We start from the raw sequence: 18,582 nt of genomic DNA on the forward strand, positions 1-18,582 counted from the left end.
TAGTTATACAGTTTGATCCAATTCAAGTTTCCTATGTTAGCAGCACTGTAAATCAGACAGCTGTCAAAAATCACGCATGTTCAAAGTGTCAAGTTTGCAACAACACAATTACGTAATAGATCGCTTAACGCGTTAAAATGGTTCAATTGTTATATAGAAATAATAATTCTGTACGAACCGTGTATCAAAATTTAAGGGGAGATTATGGTCAACTTCATCATCATACTGAGCGAACAATTCGCAACGTAGTGAAAAAAAATGATGAGACTGGAAGCGTTGCAGATAGGCTAAGGCCTGTGCATCATAGACTTCATCGTCCTACTGAGTGAACAATTCGCAAAGTAGTGAAAAAAATGAAGAGACTGGAAGCGTTGCAGATAGGCTAAGGCATGTGCATCATAGACACCCGTTCAACCGAGAATATTGCTGCTGTAAGTTAGTGTTACCGAGCCGGAATTGTCGATTCGTCGGCGTTCGCAGCTTTTGGACTTTTCTTATGTCTCCCTTTGGCGCATTTTGCATCTAGACTTGTACACACACCCGTATAAAATTCAGATAACAAAACAATTGAAGCCCATAGACCATGGGCAGCAAATAAATAATGCAGATTGGATGTTAGAGCAGCAGGAAGTTGTGATAATTTTACATACTATCTACAGGTTGATCCAATTTGTGTTTCCTATATTAGCAGTAAATCAATCAGCTGTTAATAATCACGCGTGTTCCAAGTGTCAAATGTAGTTTGCAACAACACATTTACGAAGTGGATCGTTTAACCACCACTCAACGCGTTAAATGTGTATTGACATTTACGGGAAGATTATGGTCAATTTCATTGTCCTACTGAGCGAGCAATTCGCAACGTAGTGAAACATTTTTAAGCGACTGGATGCGTTGGAGATAGTGTAAGGCCTGTGCATCATCGCGGGGCCCTTTAAGTCGAGAATATTGCTGCTGTAAGTGAAAGTGTGGCCGAAGACCCGGAATTGTCAATTCGTCGGCGGTCGCATCTTTTGGGCTGTTCTTATGGCTCTCTTTGGCACATACTGCATCAGGACTTGCACTTACAACCGTATAAAATTCAGATAACACAATATCTGAAACGACGGGAAAGAATTTACGCAGATTAGGTGTTAAAGTAGCAAGAAATTGATGCTGATTTTTAAAAAAAAAAGCTTTTCTAATGTTGAGGCACATTTCCACCTTTCTGGGTATGTTAATAAGCGAAATTACCGCATTTGGGGCGAGGAAAAGACTCACGGAATTCACGAGAGCATTACAAGCTCAAAAGTGCCTCTTTGATGCGCATTGTGATCAGGCGGCGTCATTGGGCCTTACTTTTTAAAAACGATGAAGGTATGACTGTAAGTCAACGGTGAGAGCTATAGGTGCACGATAACTGATTATTTCAGGCACGATATCGAAGATATCGGTGTAGAAGATCCATGGTTTCAACAAAAACCACGGGTCTTTTTGTGACATCACCTAGCCGCCAAGATGCGATTTAACGCCCTTGGATTTTTTGTGGAGTTACGCTAAGAGCCGTATCTACGCCGACAAACCCGAAATATTGGAGCACCTAAAAACCAACATCCGTCAAGTTGTAGCCAAGATAATGCTCGAAGTGTACCAAAAAGTCATCGAAAGAATTTAATTAAAGGAATACATGCATTGATTAATAAAAATAATTTTAAATTTGTTTTTTTTTTAAGTCGGTAAGTTGAAGCTTAATGCGGTGTGACAGGATAGGGCTCAACGAGTAGCAACATCATAATTAAAAGTTCGATTGGCACCGGGATTAAACCTACGAATATCTGGATTATCAATTAAGCGACAATTGTTGAGTTTGTCGTTAGTATTCTGATATTAAGTAGTTTGTGACATATTCGGTCATTTCAAAACAAATAGAATTTATTCATTATATCTATACCTATAGTACAGTACCAAAAAGTATTTTAAAGTACAGAAGCAAAAACTGTTATATTTTTGGTGTATAATTTTTATTTCGGTATGCAACGAAGTCATTGCCGTTTTCATTGATAGATGGCGTTAGATGTATTAGATGTCACTTGACAGCTGACAGTTCTGACTTGCCATTTGCATTTATGACAAATATATCATGACTTTTATTTTTTTACTTTTGACTGACTTTTTCAAGAGTCAGCTGTCAAGTGACACAATTAAAGTAGGCTGCATTCTAAGACATTACAATACTGATTATTAATATAAAAGAGCTTTAGAAGCTTTCGCATACGAAAGAAGCAAAGTCGTCCTTGTGACGTCGAGCGCCATCCGAATGGTTACGCATCTCTCTCTTTCTTTCGTATCAGGACGGCCGCGGTGGATTTGATTCGATTTTCGTCGTCGAACAGAATAGGGCAGGAGATAATTGATCTGCTCCAATACCGAAAGCGACGATCGCAGCGAGACGAAACGAGCGTTCGGCGGCGCGCTCTCGGGTAGCCCGACCCCGCGCGCAAAAGGTTAACAAACGATCAACCGGCGCGAGAGGAACGAACGAAACGAACAAAGCGAGAGAAACAAACAGACGGACGGACGGACGGAAGGACGGAGGGGGTCGGCGGTCGATCGCGGCTATGCGAAATATCGACACGGCGGCTGCGGGGTACCTGTCGAGCGGAACATCTGGAGGCGCGGTCTCGCGGGAGCGGCGCGCAGAGGGTTAAAGCGAGAGACGACAACGCCGCCGCAGTGTAAAAAATCCGCCAAAGGGGGGCGACACGGCGATACGGCGAGCCGACGAACGAGCGGCAGAAGCGGCGGCGGCGCTATGTGCACGGCTCCCAGATTCGTACACATATTGGTCGCCTCCGGGGGGTCAAGGTGTGCGGCGATTACGCCGAGTGCGCGCATAGACGGAGTCGCCCGACGCCCCCTCCACGGCACCGGCTCTGTTTCGTCGCCCGCGGGATCGTTAGCGCGTTCTCGTGTACACACATCCGACGACGACGGGGGATTTGCATACGCGACCGAAGCCTTTCGCGGTTCGCTTTTAGACAATCGGCGCCGACGACTGCGTATCGACCGCGGTGCGCTCCGGAATCTGCGAGCAGCGAACTGGGACACGTGCGAATGCAGCGCCGATAACAAAATAGAAAGCGGCCAAGACGAATTAATTCATATGCATGTATGTCCGTTTCCAACGACGACAAAAAAGAGCATCTCGTTCGCTTCATCTTCGTAGCGGTAGGAACGATTAGGGTTCGATGTCTTCGTTGCGGCACAAGTCGGAAGTAGCGCGGCATGAGATAAATTAAATAACTATTCAATTGAAATAATCTGCGGTTATTGATCTTTTTAGTCTAAATGGTAACTGAAACTACCATTCTCACAAATATGTAATAGCAATGTAAAGGGTGAAAATATATGTACTACTACGTAGTTATTTAAAAAAAATGATACTTTAACATAAAACTATATTAGATCTCAACATGGATGTCGTTGGCACACTCGATTGTGCAAACCAGAGACGTCATGTGGGGGGGGGGCAGATAAGGATTTTGCCCCCCCCCCTGAATTTGACCAGAAAAATACTATGAATTATAATATTTTGCCCCCTCCAAACAGAATAAATTACGCCCCAGATGATGACCCCAACATCGATGGACGAAATGTAGGCACAGAGATGTGAGTGAGAAAACGCGCGATACGCAAGCCCTTACATCACAAAAAGCTAAATAACGCGTTGAATAAATCCGTTGAGAATTTAAACACAAACATAAAATCACACCTTTATAAAAAAATTCTTCTTGAATTAAAATCGAGTCTACTTTTAAAAAAAGGTTGAGCATCACTTTCCCTTGAGGTTAGACAAATTCCAACACTGGCCGAAACGCGCGAAAATTGAATGAAGTTTAGGCGTTTCTAAAGCACCCGATATACCCCAAAAGCCGGTCGATATCCGGCCCTCTTGAATATCGTGACGAGGTACGTCACACGTCACAGCCAGGTTACAAAACATACTGCCTTCGACTCGCTGAAATCATCGCGAAAAGTTTCAAATACAATGAACATAATGTATAGCGTTTTATTTCAGGTTAAACCATATTGCCTGGGGAAAGAACGCCCTCAACGACGCAATATTATTATTAAAATAAAAAATAATAAGAATATGAACTTTACAATACATCTATAATACAATACATATTAGCGTGAAAATTTGGTAATTTTTACTTATAAACAAGGGCGGAGCACTGTGAGGGGGTGGAGGGGCAATCCCCGGGAGGGGTGGAGAGCCTGGTGGTTAATGGGTAAGGGAACAGGGGAGAGAGGGAGTATGTAGGGTGAGGGAGAGGCCAAGCTTTCCCTTGAACAGAAGGTGCGTCCCGCCCCTTCTTATAAACTACTATTTTCTTAAAATAAAATGTCAAGATATAGATAAAAAATTGAAAAGTTTTGCTAATAAACTGCTATTTCCGTTAAGATAATGCCGAGGTAAAATTTATGATGCAACGTTTTTGTTAATAAGCTGCATGAAATAAACTAGAAAAAAGTAACGGACAAAATTAAACAAAAATTAAAGTACAAAGAACTAAAATATTTTTTATTATCATCAAAACAAAAGTTGTTTGAAAGCTTTAGATTTTGAAGTTGCTAGAGCGAAATTCAAGAAACGCTTTAAATAATCCTTACGGTTCTTCATAAACTTTGATAACACTTATTAAATATTATTTGTTGTGTCTTCATTACTCCAGAGACTTTCACTTTTACTCCATTTGATAATTTACTTCGGTTTCCCGACGTCAGAATTGCGGCGTAGTTAAGCGTTGTGGTATTCGAATAATCCGATATAAATTGAGAACTCGTTATTGGAAATATTATATGAATCATCATCTATTAAACGGAAAATTCGTGTGTGATAACAGGATGAAAGAATGAGTTTGAATCTATCTCGGGGAAGCCAAATAAAAAAAAACAATATGTATTGTAATAGTATATAAAATCATATGTAGGAAATCATGAAGCATTGGGGAAGAAGTAATGGAAGAAGATCAAACTTTATTATTCGGCTAAAGACCTATAACAGTTTTTTTTTTAATAAATATACAACGTACATATAATCTAAAATACAGTGAGTTTAAAAGAGAAGTGCAAATTCCTTCATTTAATGAATATTAACCGTAAATGCCTTGTACTTAACCGTAAAAATAAGTATGCAATATCGAATTTGTTTCATTATTGAGTGCAAAAAATAATAAAATAAAGAATTACAGGTTGTAAAAACTTTTTCGAATAAGACCCTACTTTAATAAATTATAAGATTGAATACCGTGAACGCAAATCAGTGCGCTTCGTCATTTTAACTTTATAAAATTGCATTTTTACTGTAACGTATTTATTGAGCCATTTAGATAAATATGTTACTAATATCATATTAACTAAATTGGAACAAACAAATCGATATCCTCCTTTGGTTTATTACACCCTGTCACCAATTGTCTGCCTTCTTATGCACATTCATCAATGCCTAACTTAACTTAAAGGTTTTCTAAAAATGTGCCGCAAATATACGGTACTAAAATGATCTTGACCTATTAAATAAGTCATTAGCTCTCAACCTTTTATTAAAACATTTTTTTATTACAGTTTGACGTTGACCGATTTACCACTGCAAATACAAAAAAAAAATTATAAAATTGCATTCTAAATTTATTTTTATTTAAAAAAAGTTTTTGTACTAATCGCGATTACGTCGCGGAATTCAATGTTTTAAAAACATACTTATTATAGTTTTTAATAATAATATTTTTTCATATCACTCATAATAATAATTACTGGAAAATAAATAAACTTTTAATGCAAATCTTTGTATAAAACTGCGTAGTGCATCTTCTCAAATTTTGACTGTATTATATGTTAATGTGTATTAAATTTTCTACAAAAAATTTATTGGTTTTAAAAATAAAGTTAAAAAAGTTAATCAATAAGGAATTGTAATAATAATCATTACTTTCAATTCAGGTAGTTTGAAAATATATTTTTATCGGAATCTACCTATATACGGGCTTACGTTAATTTGGACTCACAGTATTGAAATAGGTAAACAATGAATTATCCATGTGCTAGCAAGCTCATTTTAAAACACCAGAAAACCACTCGATTACCAAACTCTTGCTTCCTTTCACCCTTTGGTTGTAAATATTGATAAACAATTAAAGAGGAAAATAGACTTGGCTTTAAAATATAAACATGTCAATACATAGTATGTCTAAACAAGTATATAAAAACAGCTTAAAAGCTTTATTACTTCGTTTGAAAGATAAACGACTATATGTACTATAAATAACATATAACTAAAATTTGAGTGAGAATAATAAATTAAAAACAATGATATTCTATTGAATTGTTTGAAATAATACATATTATATAGTAAAGAAATAGTAATATTATCTGTTAATTTTTGCATCACTGTTTAAACGTTTCATCCAAAATCTAATTGTTCAATTTAATTTTTAAAATGTTTAATTTGCTCAGTAGTATAATACAATTTTAAATAATTGTATTATGAGTATTGGATGTAAAACAATAACATGTGGTAAAGAGCGTTGCAAACACATCATATAATAATAAAGCTGTTTTTATGAACCACAGCTCGGCTCGTTTACGACATCCCCAATTTGTCAATGATAATAAATTTATTATGGAGCATTTAAAGATAACACAGACGTCAATCTCATGCTGTATTTAAATACGCCACTATCTCTTATCCACGGCTTTTGTGTCAAGTATTAATATGTTGGTTAGGAGTAACGAATTGATAAAAATAGAAAAATAGTTTAAAAATACCGCAATCACGAAAAACAATGGTAAGAATAGGCATATATTATCGATAAGAATCGACGCAGAAATAATATACATCAATTTAAATTTAGATATTTAATCAAGTTAAATAAACAGGTAGAAAATAACATCGAATGTTGTCAGACATAAAGGGTTAATCGACGAACGCTAAGCGACGAATAACCCCGCGGGCTATTCTCCGAGAGCACCACAGTTCATCGGTAAAGGAAAGGATAAACAACAACCATCTTCACTGCAGTTACGCTAACGTTCATTGCCCGAGAGTGTGCATGCAGTCTAGTACGCGAGCCGGCTAAGGTCGATTGTTGAGAATTCTACAAAATCTCGAGAACTGGTCGCATTACCACTTCATGGTACGATCATGGGAAGGCGTGTATATTTACAGTGTGCACCTAGCTAGGTGGAATGCATCATTCTATATATGTATATACGAAGAATCCGGTGCTTCGTGCCTACTATTGACAAACGTCACGAATATAATCCAATAAGAATCGATCAGCACAGTAATGAACGTTCTTGAGAAATTGTCGCTGCCGGTGATTTAAATTAAAAAAATAAAAGCACCATCAATTAAACCAGTACTGTTAAGCTCGCAAATACCATAAAAATCGTCATGGATCGAATCAAAATGGCGATGGCTACGTAGCGGTGTCTAAAGCGTGCAAAGCACGCGGACACTCGAGGAAACCGCATTATGCACATACATTATCGATCTATTTTTACAGTAATATAATGTGAACTGCATATTCTCATAATTTTCGAGTAACGAATAAATCACAATAAAATATGTACATTCATACATTGAGTGAAAATATAAATAAGTTATACATCTGGTAATATTTTTTAAAGATAATAGACGATAATCTTTATAACGTTAAACTAATATTTTTGAAGATTTTGAAAATGAGGACGTTTCTTTTTTCGTTGTAAAATGAAATATATTTTAATTTTCATATATAAAGGCAATAAACTAAATGGTCAGAGTAGTATTAACCAGGTCAGAATAAATATCAAGTTGTTAGAATAAAAATATAGGACGATCATGTGAATTAAAAAAACATATTATAACAATTTATAAAATATCTAGCTCGCACCAAAACTGTTGTTTAGAATATTAAACACCCCATGAATAGCTCTCGACGAATCTATTAGGTATTCAGAGCAACGAACGAAGCGGGAATAACGACAGAGCGGCGCGGAGAGCACGCTTGGCTTGTAGTGTTGACATCTGACAATGTTGCGAGTCCAAGAAAACAAGTTGGCCTTAAAACACATTGATAATGAACTGCCGACATGCGAATGACAGATCGACCAGTTGTACCAATCTTCAGCGTTACAGCAATTACAACATTAACTATAACCCTTCTTTTAATTGTGTTGATAAATTTGCACTAAACTCTAAACTGTTATGATATTTCTATATGGCTTCATAAACTCTTTATTTTCATAATGTTGCATATTTGCAACATACTGGTTGTTATGAAATCGTTCGAATTTGATTTTCAATATATATTTTTTCCTTATTATAGTTATATTTAACCTTTGACATTTTTCGGCGATAAAAATAAAATGAAATGAATAAATTCTGACCATCCAATATTTATTCTGGCCGCTTATATTCTGATCTTTTAATATAAACTCTGACCACAACCGTATTAAAGTTCTGATTTGAAAAATACGAGTCATAAATAAATAAATTTTCACTTATCCATTGAGTGAGTACTTTTCGATAATTGATGGCTGTGTATTCCACTTTTTTGACAGTGATTGCCTAATAACTATTGGATTGTTTTACTGTAATCTGTGATGCGATTCTGTCATATTATTATTTTGTACAGGTGAACAAAAAAATCACTATAACTTGAAAATTGAATAAATATTAGTATTTTAATGAAGTTTTATTAACCATATTATGTGCAAACAATGTCCTCTTTCTTATCTTCATAATGCGAGCTTTCCATAACTGAATTTAAAATGCCTGTTTCTATTATTTTAATTTTTCCACAAGCATTGCTATTTAGCGCAACAAAATATTGAAGTTTATTGATTTAGGCTCTTTAAATTTTGAGAATTTTAGTAAATCCTTCATCAACGCTATGCTGTGCACGTTGAAGATTTTCCTAGACACCACTTTGCCACAATATTTTCAAGGATATCCATTTTACTGGAAATCGCCGTTTTTAAGCCTTAAATTATGTTTTACGCGCGGTTACGTCGTAAATTTTCTATTATAAGAATATAAAATTAAAATGAAATAATATAGAAGTTCTAAATTTTTTTTTTCAAAATTGTTAACCCTTTGAGTAGTGAGTTAATTTATACTATAATATATATAATAATTTATAATTTGTACACTTTTATTTTAAGTACAGAGGCTTTCAATATTTTTTATAAAATTATTACAAAATACTTTTTGTTATGTTACTTTATTTCGTAGTATTTAATTTATTGATATTATGTACATCAATTCAAATAAAAAAATATATAATCATAATGTCTATTATTAATTATTTATACAGTTATATATGTAAATATATAACTATCTGTGGTATCTTAAAACAGTGTAAGAACGACCACCGTACATGTACGGCGATACTCCTCAAAGGGTTAAGTGACTCTTGGGCCCACCCATTACTCACTGATCAATGGCATTTTTATTTCTATTTACACACTTCTTAACTTCGTACAAGTTTGCTCTATTTAACAGCAATAACAGCATCAAAATATTTACATGAAAAGGTGACCACAACAGTCGTGGTTATATTATAACGATAGCAAAATAGCAAGTGATAAAAGCAAATACTTCGGAGACCTTTAGTGTATCATGAATTCATGACAGTTTCATTATGAGTTTAATCCAATCTAGCAAATATATGCAAAGGCGTCCCTCTCCGTCGCACATGTTTCAGATAAATCAATAACTTGCGGGCTACTTCATATTACTTCGAATACGCTCAAATTTTAAAATAATTTATTTATATAACCTAGTGATACACAGTGTCGAGCCTTTCGTACATGACAGGTGATCTTAACATTTTCGGATATTCACTCGAGCTGCATAGATCGAACAAAACGCCACAACGAAACATACGCGTATGAGTAATGGTGTCAATCGCCTGCCATTCGACATTGGGGGACATGCACTCGCTTAGAAAATACGCTCCAGAAAAGGTCCACAAGTAACGGTACCTTTGCTACTGCGCATCTTGACCGAGGGAGGGTGGGGACGAGCGAGAGACGCAGTAGTTCTGGAGAATAATAATGCGTGACTGCTCGACGACGGCGACGACTCCCTTTTCGTCGGGGTCTCGTCGAACATCATGGCGGCTCGAGAATGTGACGCATTCGCATGAATCGCCAAGGATATGACCATTTACAAACGCACACACGTACGCGCGCGCGCACACACGGGCGCGACACCGAACGACTCGTTGTTTTTTTGTATTATTTTTGGCCGCGGCTCAGGTGGATGGTTGGTGCGCTCCTCGCTACCTACCGCGACTGCGAACGGGTTCGGAAAATTCCACAGCCTGGAGTAGTTGCATTCGACGGCGTTGACGCATTTCAGCGCAGCGGCGTACGACAAATTTACAAATCGATAGATTGCCTCCTCCCGCCCGCCACTGCTCGCATAGAGAGAGCTAGTAGCGAGCCGTACGACAGGGTCAGGGAACACGTCGAGAATCTCGCGCTATACGAGCGCCTTCGTGCGCACGTTTGAATAAAAATCAAAGCGTCGAGCAACAGATACCATTGGTACCCCTCATTAGAAAAGGAAATTTACTACCGATTGTTTAAAACGTATTCTATCTGGTCTCGTTTCGAATCCTGGGCAACTCATTGGCAGCATCAACATATATCCAAAGAAGCCAAATAACTAAATAGTATGCGACTAAAATCTTAATCAACACAGACTCTCAGTGAAACAACATTAATCATAATGATACTAAAATCGAATGAAACATCGTTGTCTTAATCGGGTCCTGGCAAGTAAAAATCAATAGTACTCGTACTACATAAAACTAGCGATGCGTTATTCAAATAATCTCATGAAATTCAGAATTTTCCGGAATTAATTTAATTTCAAAATAATATCAGGAAATATCTACAAATTCTAAAGGAGATGAGAACATGTTAGTAACTGACACAAACATAGTTTCCTGTATTGATCTGAATTTTTTGACAATGAATGAAATGTTAAAAAATTATAACAAAATATTCAGACAATATATTTTGAGAGCATTAAGTTCCGAATCGCGAAGTTGATGTTAACGAATCAATCGTCATATACATATTTAATATTTTTTCCATATTATAAGTCTATAGTGTTGCGAGGTTTAATTAGGTTGAAATTAGAGTAGTCCTTCATGAAATACTATGAATCTTAATGAAATCAAAATATTAAAAAAACGACCACTAACTGGCCAATTGCCCCCTCCTCCTGAAAAACTGAAATGACGTCCCTGATTCTAAACCAAAAGTTATCCCTAAAAAAATGTAAAAAAAAAACCTAAAACCAAAATATTTTTTTAAATGTCATTTCAGTGAAATTATATCGTAATATAATTTTACCTGTAAACATATATTTTACCAATGAAAATATAATTTATTTATCTAGCGGGTGTATATGTATATTTCTACTGGCAAAAATATAATTTACCTGATCGGCGCTAGTGAAATTTTATGCTGCTCTTTAATGTCTATGAAATCCTATTTGACAGTTGCGTAAAGTCCATTCTTTGTCCAACCCAAACCAAACCTAATGAAAGTTATAAAACTAATTATAGTTTTAGAACTTTTATTAGGTCAAATCCATAATATTTCTTCCAGGGGAAAATAAGCGACAGATGTCGCATCTCGCATATTGCTCCATAATTTGTCTGCATTTCGTTATTACCAATATTACTACGGACTTCTGATATGACTTTATTGGCCAAATTATATTCAAATCGAATTTTGGTCAATATGAGGGCGCAAAAACAATTATCACTTCTCAGAAATCAAAAATTCACGTCAATAAAATGGTGTCAAAATTCGGTTTAGATATGCTTCATTCGTAATATAGGTCGTTTAATGAAATACTATGAATTTGAATGAAATCAAAATATTAAAAAAACCGACCAATTTTTGCTCCCTCTTCCCTGGAAAAAGATGGTACGACGTCCCTGCATTTGACACTTTGAACACGCGTGATTATTGAGAGCTGTCTGATTTACAGTGCTGCCAACATATGAAATTCGAATTGGATTACTCTGTATAATGGCCAACTTACTAGTACAATTAGGTCTAACACAAGCAATAAAAAAATATGTGAGTTGTAACATATAAGTGAACGTATTTACATGGAGGGACAAAAAATCGTCACGATGTGTACTAGTCGTGGCTTGTCAAATAGGTACTATTCCCATATATTAAATGCTTATACACCAAAGCCTCGTATAACACGGTTTTATATAACACTGTTTTGATATAACACGGTTGATGAATTGTGGAATATTTTTGTACAACACGTTTTATATATAACACAGTTTCAGCAAAAATACAACAATTAAAAATTAATTAACATGTTTGATTTATGCTGGATCGCGCTACGACAAGATGAGAATTTAACAGTTACACAAGCTTGAAAAAAAAAATTCTATTCGAAATTGTATCGATATGGTCTCTGCAGTCATTAAAAAAATAAATCAATCGACTTTAAATTCTTACTGAAAAAAGCTGTGGCCAGAAGTAGTACCTGGAGAAAATGTTGTACCACAAATAGAAGATGAATACCAAAGAATAATTAGCATATGTCGTGGTATTAGTGGGGAAGGATTTCATGATATGGATATTCAAGATATCGGAGAAATATTGGAAGATCGTACGTTGAACAAAAAATAATTAGAAGAATAAATGTTAGATGAAACTACCATAGTTAATGACTCAGAAAGCAGTTGCAGCGAAGTAGCTAAATGTTTCACATAAAAAACAATAAATGATGGCTTGGGATTGGCTGATAAATTAGAACATTTTTTTATAGAAAATGGTCCTATGACGGTAAGACGTTTGAAGTTCAAGAGGGGATTACAACAGAACTTGGCCCCTTATAGCAAAATACGTAAAGATTAATATTCTAAAAGTAGACAATCGCTTATTACAGATTTTTTAAAGCTTAAATCCAAAAATACTACAGAGTCCTCTGATGATGACATACAACCGATCTCAAAAAGAGTCGAACATGTAGAATTTTAAGTGATAGCGATGATGAATGAATGATCGATCTATTGTTACATATTAAAAAAAAAATTCGATAAATATGAAAATGTTTATTTTTTGATTGTTTATTTAAGAAATAAAGGGTATCAACTAATTTAGATTTTTTCTTGGAACGCAAACCCTAATTTTGTATAATATTTGTAATTCTCGTATACCACAGCGTTTTTGTAGAACCATATGACCGTGTTATACGAGGTCTGGGTGTATTATGCAAAAGTACCGGTGAAAGAAAAACAATGCAGATGTATGAAAACGTAATTCAAAATCATATCTTGACACGGAAGACTGCTTTGAGAAATATCATACGGTGGACAAATATAACCAAACATCAATTATATAAATATGTAAGTAATTGTAATGTACACACATAAACATATATAGTGTTTCATATATAAAGTAATAAAAACAACAACAATAAATAAGAACCATTGGTGCTGTATGATTACAATAGTTAACAATTAACTAAATTCTATCTATAAGGATAAAGCGAAACATTCTAGTTATTGCATTCTTGGGTGGTTTATTTTCAGGTAGTGTTCCCAACATCTAGAACGGGTACATGTACACCATAAATAAATACTATATAAATAATAGGTAAGAGCCTTAATTTTTGTGATTAAATAAATTAGATCACTGTGAATTCAATGAGAAAAAAGCTTTTGTCCGTAAAGGTTAAAAACAAATAGTAAAATATAACTCACAACATTTAAATCTTTTTTTAAGTGTTATTTTTAGTATTCTTATTTTGAAATTAATAATTAATTAACAATACTAACCCCTAACAGTACAGAATTTTCGTTGATCGTAGTAAGGATAATTTTTTGTTGAGCTCATCCATGGGACAGTTCCACTGTCGAATTTATTTATAAAAACATCACAACAAAATTGGCCCATAATCGGATGGCGTGTACGTTTAAGGAGTTGCCGGAATCACAACTATACTATTCACAGTCCTTGAAAATTAAAATTATTATTTTAATCAAAAGCATAGAGCAGGCATTTTGATGTCAGAATGGAACAAATAATTGCGTATTTTAATGTCTTTGCGCTTTTTAAGGTGCAGGTTAAATGAGAAAAAATAAAAAGTGTAATTCTTTTAATCATCTCTAATCTCCTTACTAACTACCACTGCAGGATTACCGGTAGTATTTGTCCAAATAACCGGAACGAAATTTTTTGAACTACAGATTAAGTTATTTTTTTGCAAATGTAAGAAAAATCGCAATACTTATGGAACAACCTAATGTATTGTTTTAGATCGTTGATATAAAAGCTGTCAAAATCACAACAGAATTATTTAAAACTGCGTTCTGTAGAATAGTAAGTTAAGGTATTGGTGAAATTTCTTAAATTGTATAGATCCTATTCAATTAGTAAGAGTTAACAAATGAAGGGTTTGCATATTATGATTTTTGGTAAAATAAGATTTAACGTAAATAAATGCACCGATTTTTGATGCAGAAGAGTATACAAACATAGTTTTGTGAATATTATAATATACAACTAATTTTCGACAACAACGCTAGTTAAGCTTATGTTCCTGTATGTACATTTAAATACTATATTATATTATATATATGTACAACTGTACAAATAAAAAGATCAAATTACTGTGAATAGTAGTTGATAATTTATGTAAGAACCAATTTTTGCAGTCGATTAGAATTAGATCACAGTTCTTCAACCTGAGTTCCGCAAAAGTTTTGAAAAGGTTCCGCGTTTATGGGACTGACTACTGGGAAGAAATTAGAAAATACGAAATGCTATTTTTAACCAATTTTGGTTAACAGAAACGCGCAATTTTCTGCACCATTTATCAGATACAAAAAACATTTCTGGAATATTTTCGAGGCAAAAAAATCATCTTGGATTCAAAATTCTTTTGAAGAATATTTCGACAGCCTTCAATTACCAGTAAAATAAAGAACACATTATATCGACAGACTTCTTATTAAAAATAACATTTACTAAAGTTGGTATTACGCATTTTTGGCTTCAAATAATAAATTAATAGCCTGAGATTGCTACATAAGCTGTAAAATACTTTGTCGTTTGTGTCAACGTATATCTGTAAAAGGTCTTTTTCTTTGTCGCAATAAATACTAAATACAATAACAGGTTAAATGCAGAAGATGACATTCGTTTGCAAATCTCAACGATTACTGCAGATATAAATAGGCTTTGAGATAAAAAAACAGGACCAACCTATTTGTGTGTATTAACATGTTTCATAGAAAATAAAGTTTTATTTCGTATTTTTCTTTTCACGTTCTAAACCAGTGTTTCTCAAAGAATGATCTGGGATTACATTTTTTGCGAGGGTAGTCTATCCCCACGATTGTTCGTGTTAAGTAAAATAATGTTTAGGTAGAACTTGAGTACATAACCAACGTTTGAGAAGCATTGTCTTAAATTGTTATCTTCCTTGTTCTTGAAGAATATTATAAACTAGAAAGGTTCCATAGGCTGTGGACAGTTGTAGACCCCTGAATTAAATGATTAGTATATGCATAAACGATGGAAATGAAAAAAAATTCTGATTTGGGAGCTAAAAAATGTCATCAGGATCAAAGTGTAGCATTTGGCTGATTTCAAGTTTAGGGAAAATCAGACGTTTGGAAATCTAAGATGTAACTGTACAGGTAGGGTGCGGATACTGTAATAACCAAATGGGCGCCGCTGTGAGTGACAGCAAGGGAGTGACTTACATAGAGAAGGTACTTCAAGATAGGTTTACAACTGTTGCACATTGGAATACAACTACTTTGTCAAAATAGTGACATTAGCTGTCAAACTGTTTGCTCCAAATAATTGTCACCAAATGCTTATTCATTCGCATTGTTGTAGAAAAAGTTATCGCGTTGAACCGCGAATTCTGGTCATGAAAAATGGTTCTCCATTATTTGGAAAGTACAATTTACGAAAATTTTCTATTAAGCTATGTTTTCAGCAAGATGCTGCCACTGTAATAGAAAGTTACCAATTTGGAAAATGTAGAAAAAATGTAATTTATAATGAAATGCAATGACAAGTGGAGATTAAGAAGGATTCAGAGCCGAATCGAAGTGGGAAATTGTGCTCATTAGTCGGGTGTGGGAGAATCGATCGAAACGACAAAAAAGTTGGAAGTATCTAAACGACAGTAGCCAAAATAAAGGAAAAAACGGACAAATAACAATAGATTAACGATTTACACCGTACAATATAAGAGCGAGGTCGACGATCTTCGTATTTTGGGACGACTTTAATCGTGGAAATGAGCGGTCATACGCGTACATGCCAAATAATAAAGTACAACAATGACATAAAATAAGTTTAGGGCTCTAATTATTCACCATTATTTATTTATTTGTAAATAAATACATGTTCAGAGCTTTACAGCTTGACGTCCATATAATTTTAACACCCATAAATTAATGCAAAACCTCCCCTATGCTTAATAATTGCATTTATTTATATATCTTTTATTCAAAGGTTATTTTTTACTATAAACAAACTTTCATCTAATAAATCTAGAAAAGTAAAAATTATGATTCTTCAGTCCAGAAAACACGTTTTCAAGTTTCTAATGATTAACTTATATATTTTTGCGTACATGATTACAATACCCAAAATATGTTTTAGCAACCATTCGTTCAGAATCAGGTTGATTCAAGATATTTAGCCAGATTATTTATAGATAAAGTTCTTTCATGCATGCTTATTATTTTGTACCTTGATACTGATTTTGTCTTTAAATAGTATTTTTTCAAATATGAATAGTCTTCCTATTCCATTTAATAATTATAGTAACGGTACTTAAGAAACAAAATCTTGTTTTGTATTGGCGTTTTTAACCACCAACGCGATTCAATAACTACGGAATGATACATTGGAAGAAGTTTTTTAATACAACGACCGTTAATCTAATATTATACAACTTTTGAGTGAACTACCTTAAAGTTCAGCATATCGTTTATATACAGATTTTAAGGGACTATAAAATAGTGAATATAAATAATAACATGTTGATTTGAACTACCATATTACGAATAAAATACAGAACAGGAGTGGTGAATATTTTTTCACATTACTGTAGATGCATATGAAAGATGTAGTTACTCGATTTAATATAATATTAGTTCCGGGACAAAGATCTAATATGTTTAATTACATTTAAAGTTATAATCAGTGAGTCTTAAGATAAACTCGCTTGGATATTTGAAAGGAAAATATCCACATTCCTTCAAATACAAATATTGTTATATCCGTTCTAATCGGGGCTGTACAATTTTATTTGTATATCTACCTAAAATGGTAAATTGCACACAACTTGCGAGGCAGGAGTTTCAAATGTCCTTCTGTTAGATATCGTTCAGTTTTCGCGTATTTTGGCCAGCGGCTAAATTTGTCTAACGTCAAGTGGGAGAGACAAAGTACTCGCCAAAAATTAAAGACAAGTAAATACCACTCTTCCCACTAATGAAACGCAGATTGTATTCATACTGCTGTTTACAAAAAAAACCTAGAATGTCTTTCTCAATGAATTGAGATATTATTATTTTACGTCAAACTAAAAAGTAATTTATGTAAAGTTAAGTCGATGAGATTTTCACATTCTAATTAAGGAAGTTTTTGATTAAAAACCTAATAGTTATACTTATTTGTTAAATAAGTATTCATTCAGTGACACCCATAAAAATTTTCTTTTCGAATATCCTTCTCAAATTTAGAGAACGATTTTTGTAAAAAAAGTTGAACATGCGTCCATTTTCATTCCAATTATCGTAATTTACACGGTGGACATATCTAAATTCTTTACTTTGAAGTGAAACACAATTTTTCCATCGTGCAAGAATCCATTGTCATATCATCTAATTTCTTAGTTTTAAAGTTAGTGATTTTTACTACTTCGTCTATTACTATTCTACTACTTTCACAGGTATTATCTATCTACATACATTGACACATCTCACCCTACTTATTCCACAAATCTTTATAAAACTGTTGATACATTATAATTTAATTTTTCCTATTGGGTTACTTGTAAAATTTTACAAAATTATACGTGTACTTCGTTAGAATTATTGTAGTAATATCCAACGAAAACCAACACAATTGAAAGATTTACAACGTCCGTTGTCTCTTCTAATTGTAAAGAACGCATCTCATTCTGCATGGAACTGTATTATATGAGAAAGTGATTTATTCGATCGGTTGACAAGCTTTCTAATCAATATGCATTGTTTTTGTAGTGTTTTCCCGTCAGAATTGTTTCTTAAGTCGAGTTTAGCTATTTATACGAGATGGATAAATTGGAATGTCGTGCAGCTATAGGATTTTTGGTTTTGGATGACAATGCTACCTATTTTATTTAAGATGCGTGGTGTGTATGAACTTCGATATAACAACAATAAAAAAATCCACAATATTGGCTTCCGATAGTTTCCCACGCCCCATATTCAATAGATCTGACCATCTTTGACGTCCATCTATTCTCACAACTAAAAAGATTTAACACAA

General features: G+C 34.2%; 1 protein-coding gene across 5 annotated transcripts in view; it reads right to left on the reverse strand.

Moving 5' to 3' along the window:
* Tlk (Tousled-like kinase) overlaps positions 1-18,582 on the reverse strand; it is a 61,413-nt gene that overhangs the window by 39,127 nt on the left and 3,704 nt on the right. The window contains exon 1 of one of the 5 annotated variants that reach the window (XM_088182430.1): positions 2,631-2,835. The exons of the other annotated variants lie outside the window; for them this stretch is intronic. Coding sequence (XP_088038556.1) covers positions 2,631-2,820 — 190 coding nt within the window. The 5' untranslated portion in view covers positions 2,821-2,835. Of the gene's footprint in view, positions 1-2,630; positions 2,836-18,582 lie in introns of those variants that run through there. 5 annotated transcript variants of the gene reach the window in all.

This window comes from Plectrocnemia conspersa, unplaced genomic scaffold (genome assembly GCF_051122295.1).
Source record: "Plectrocnemia conspersa isolate PC_06_02 unplaced genomic scaffold, ASM5112229v1 ptg000003l, whole genome shotgun sequence".
Lineage (NCBI taxonomy): Eukaryota > Metazoa > Arthropoda > Insecta > Trichoptera > Polycentropodidae > Plectrocnemia > Plectrocnemia conspersa.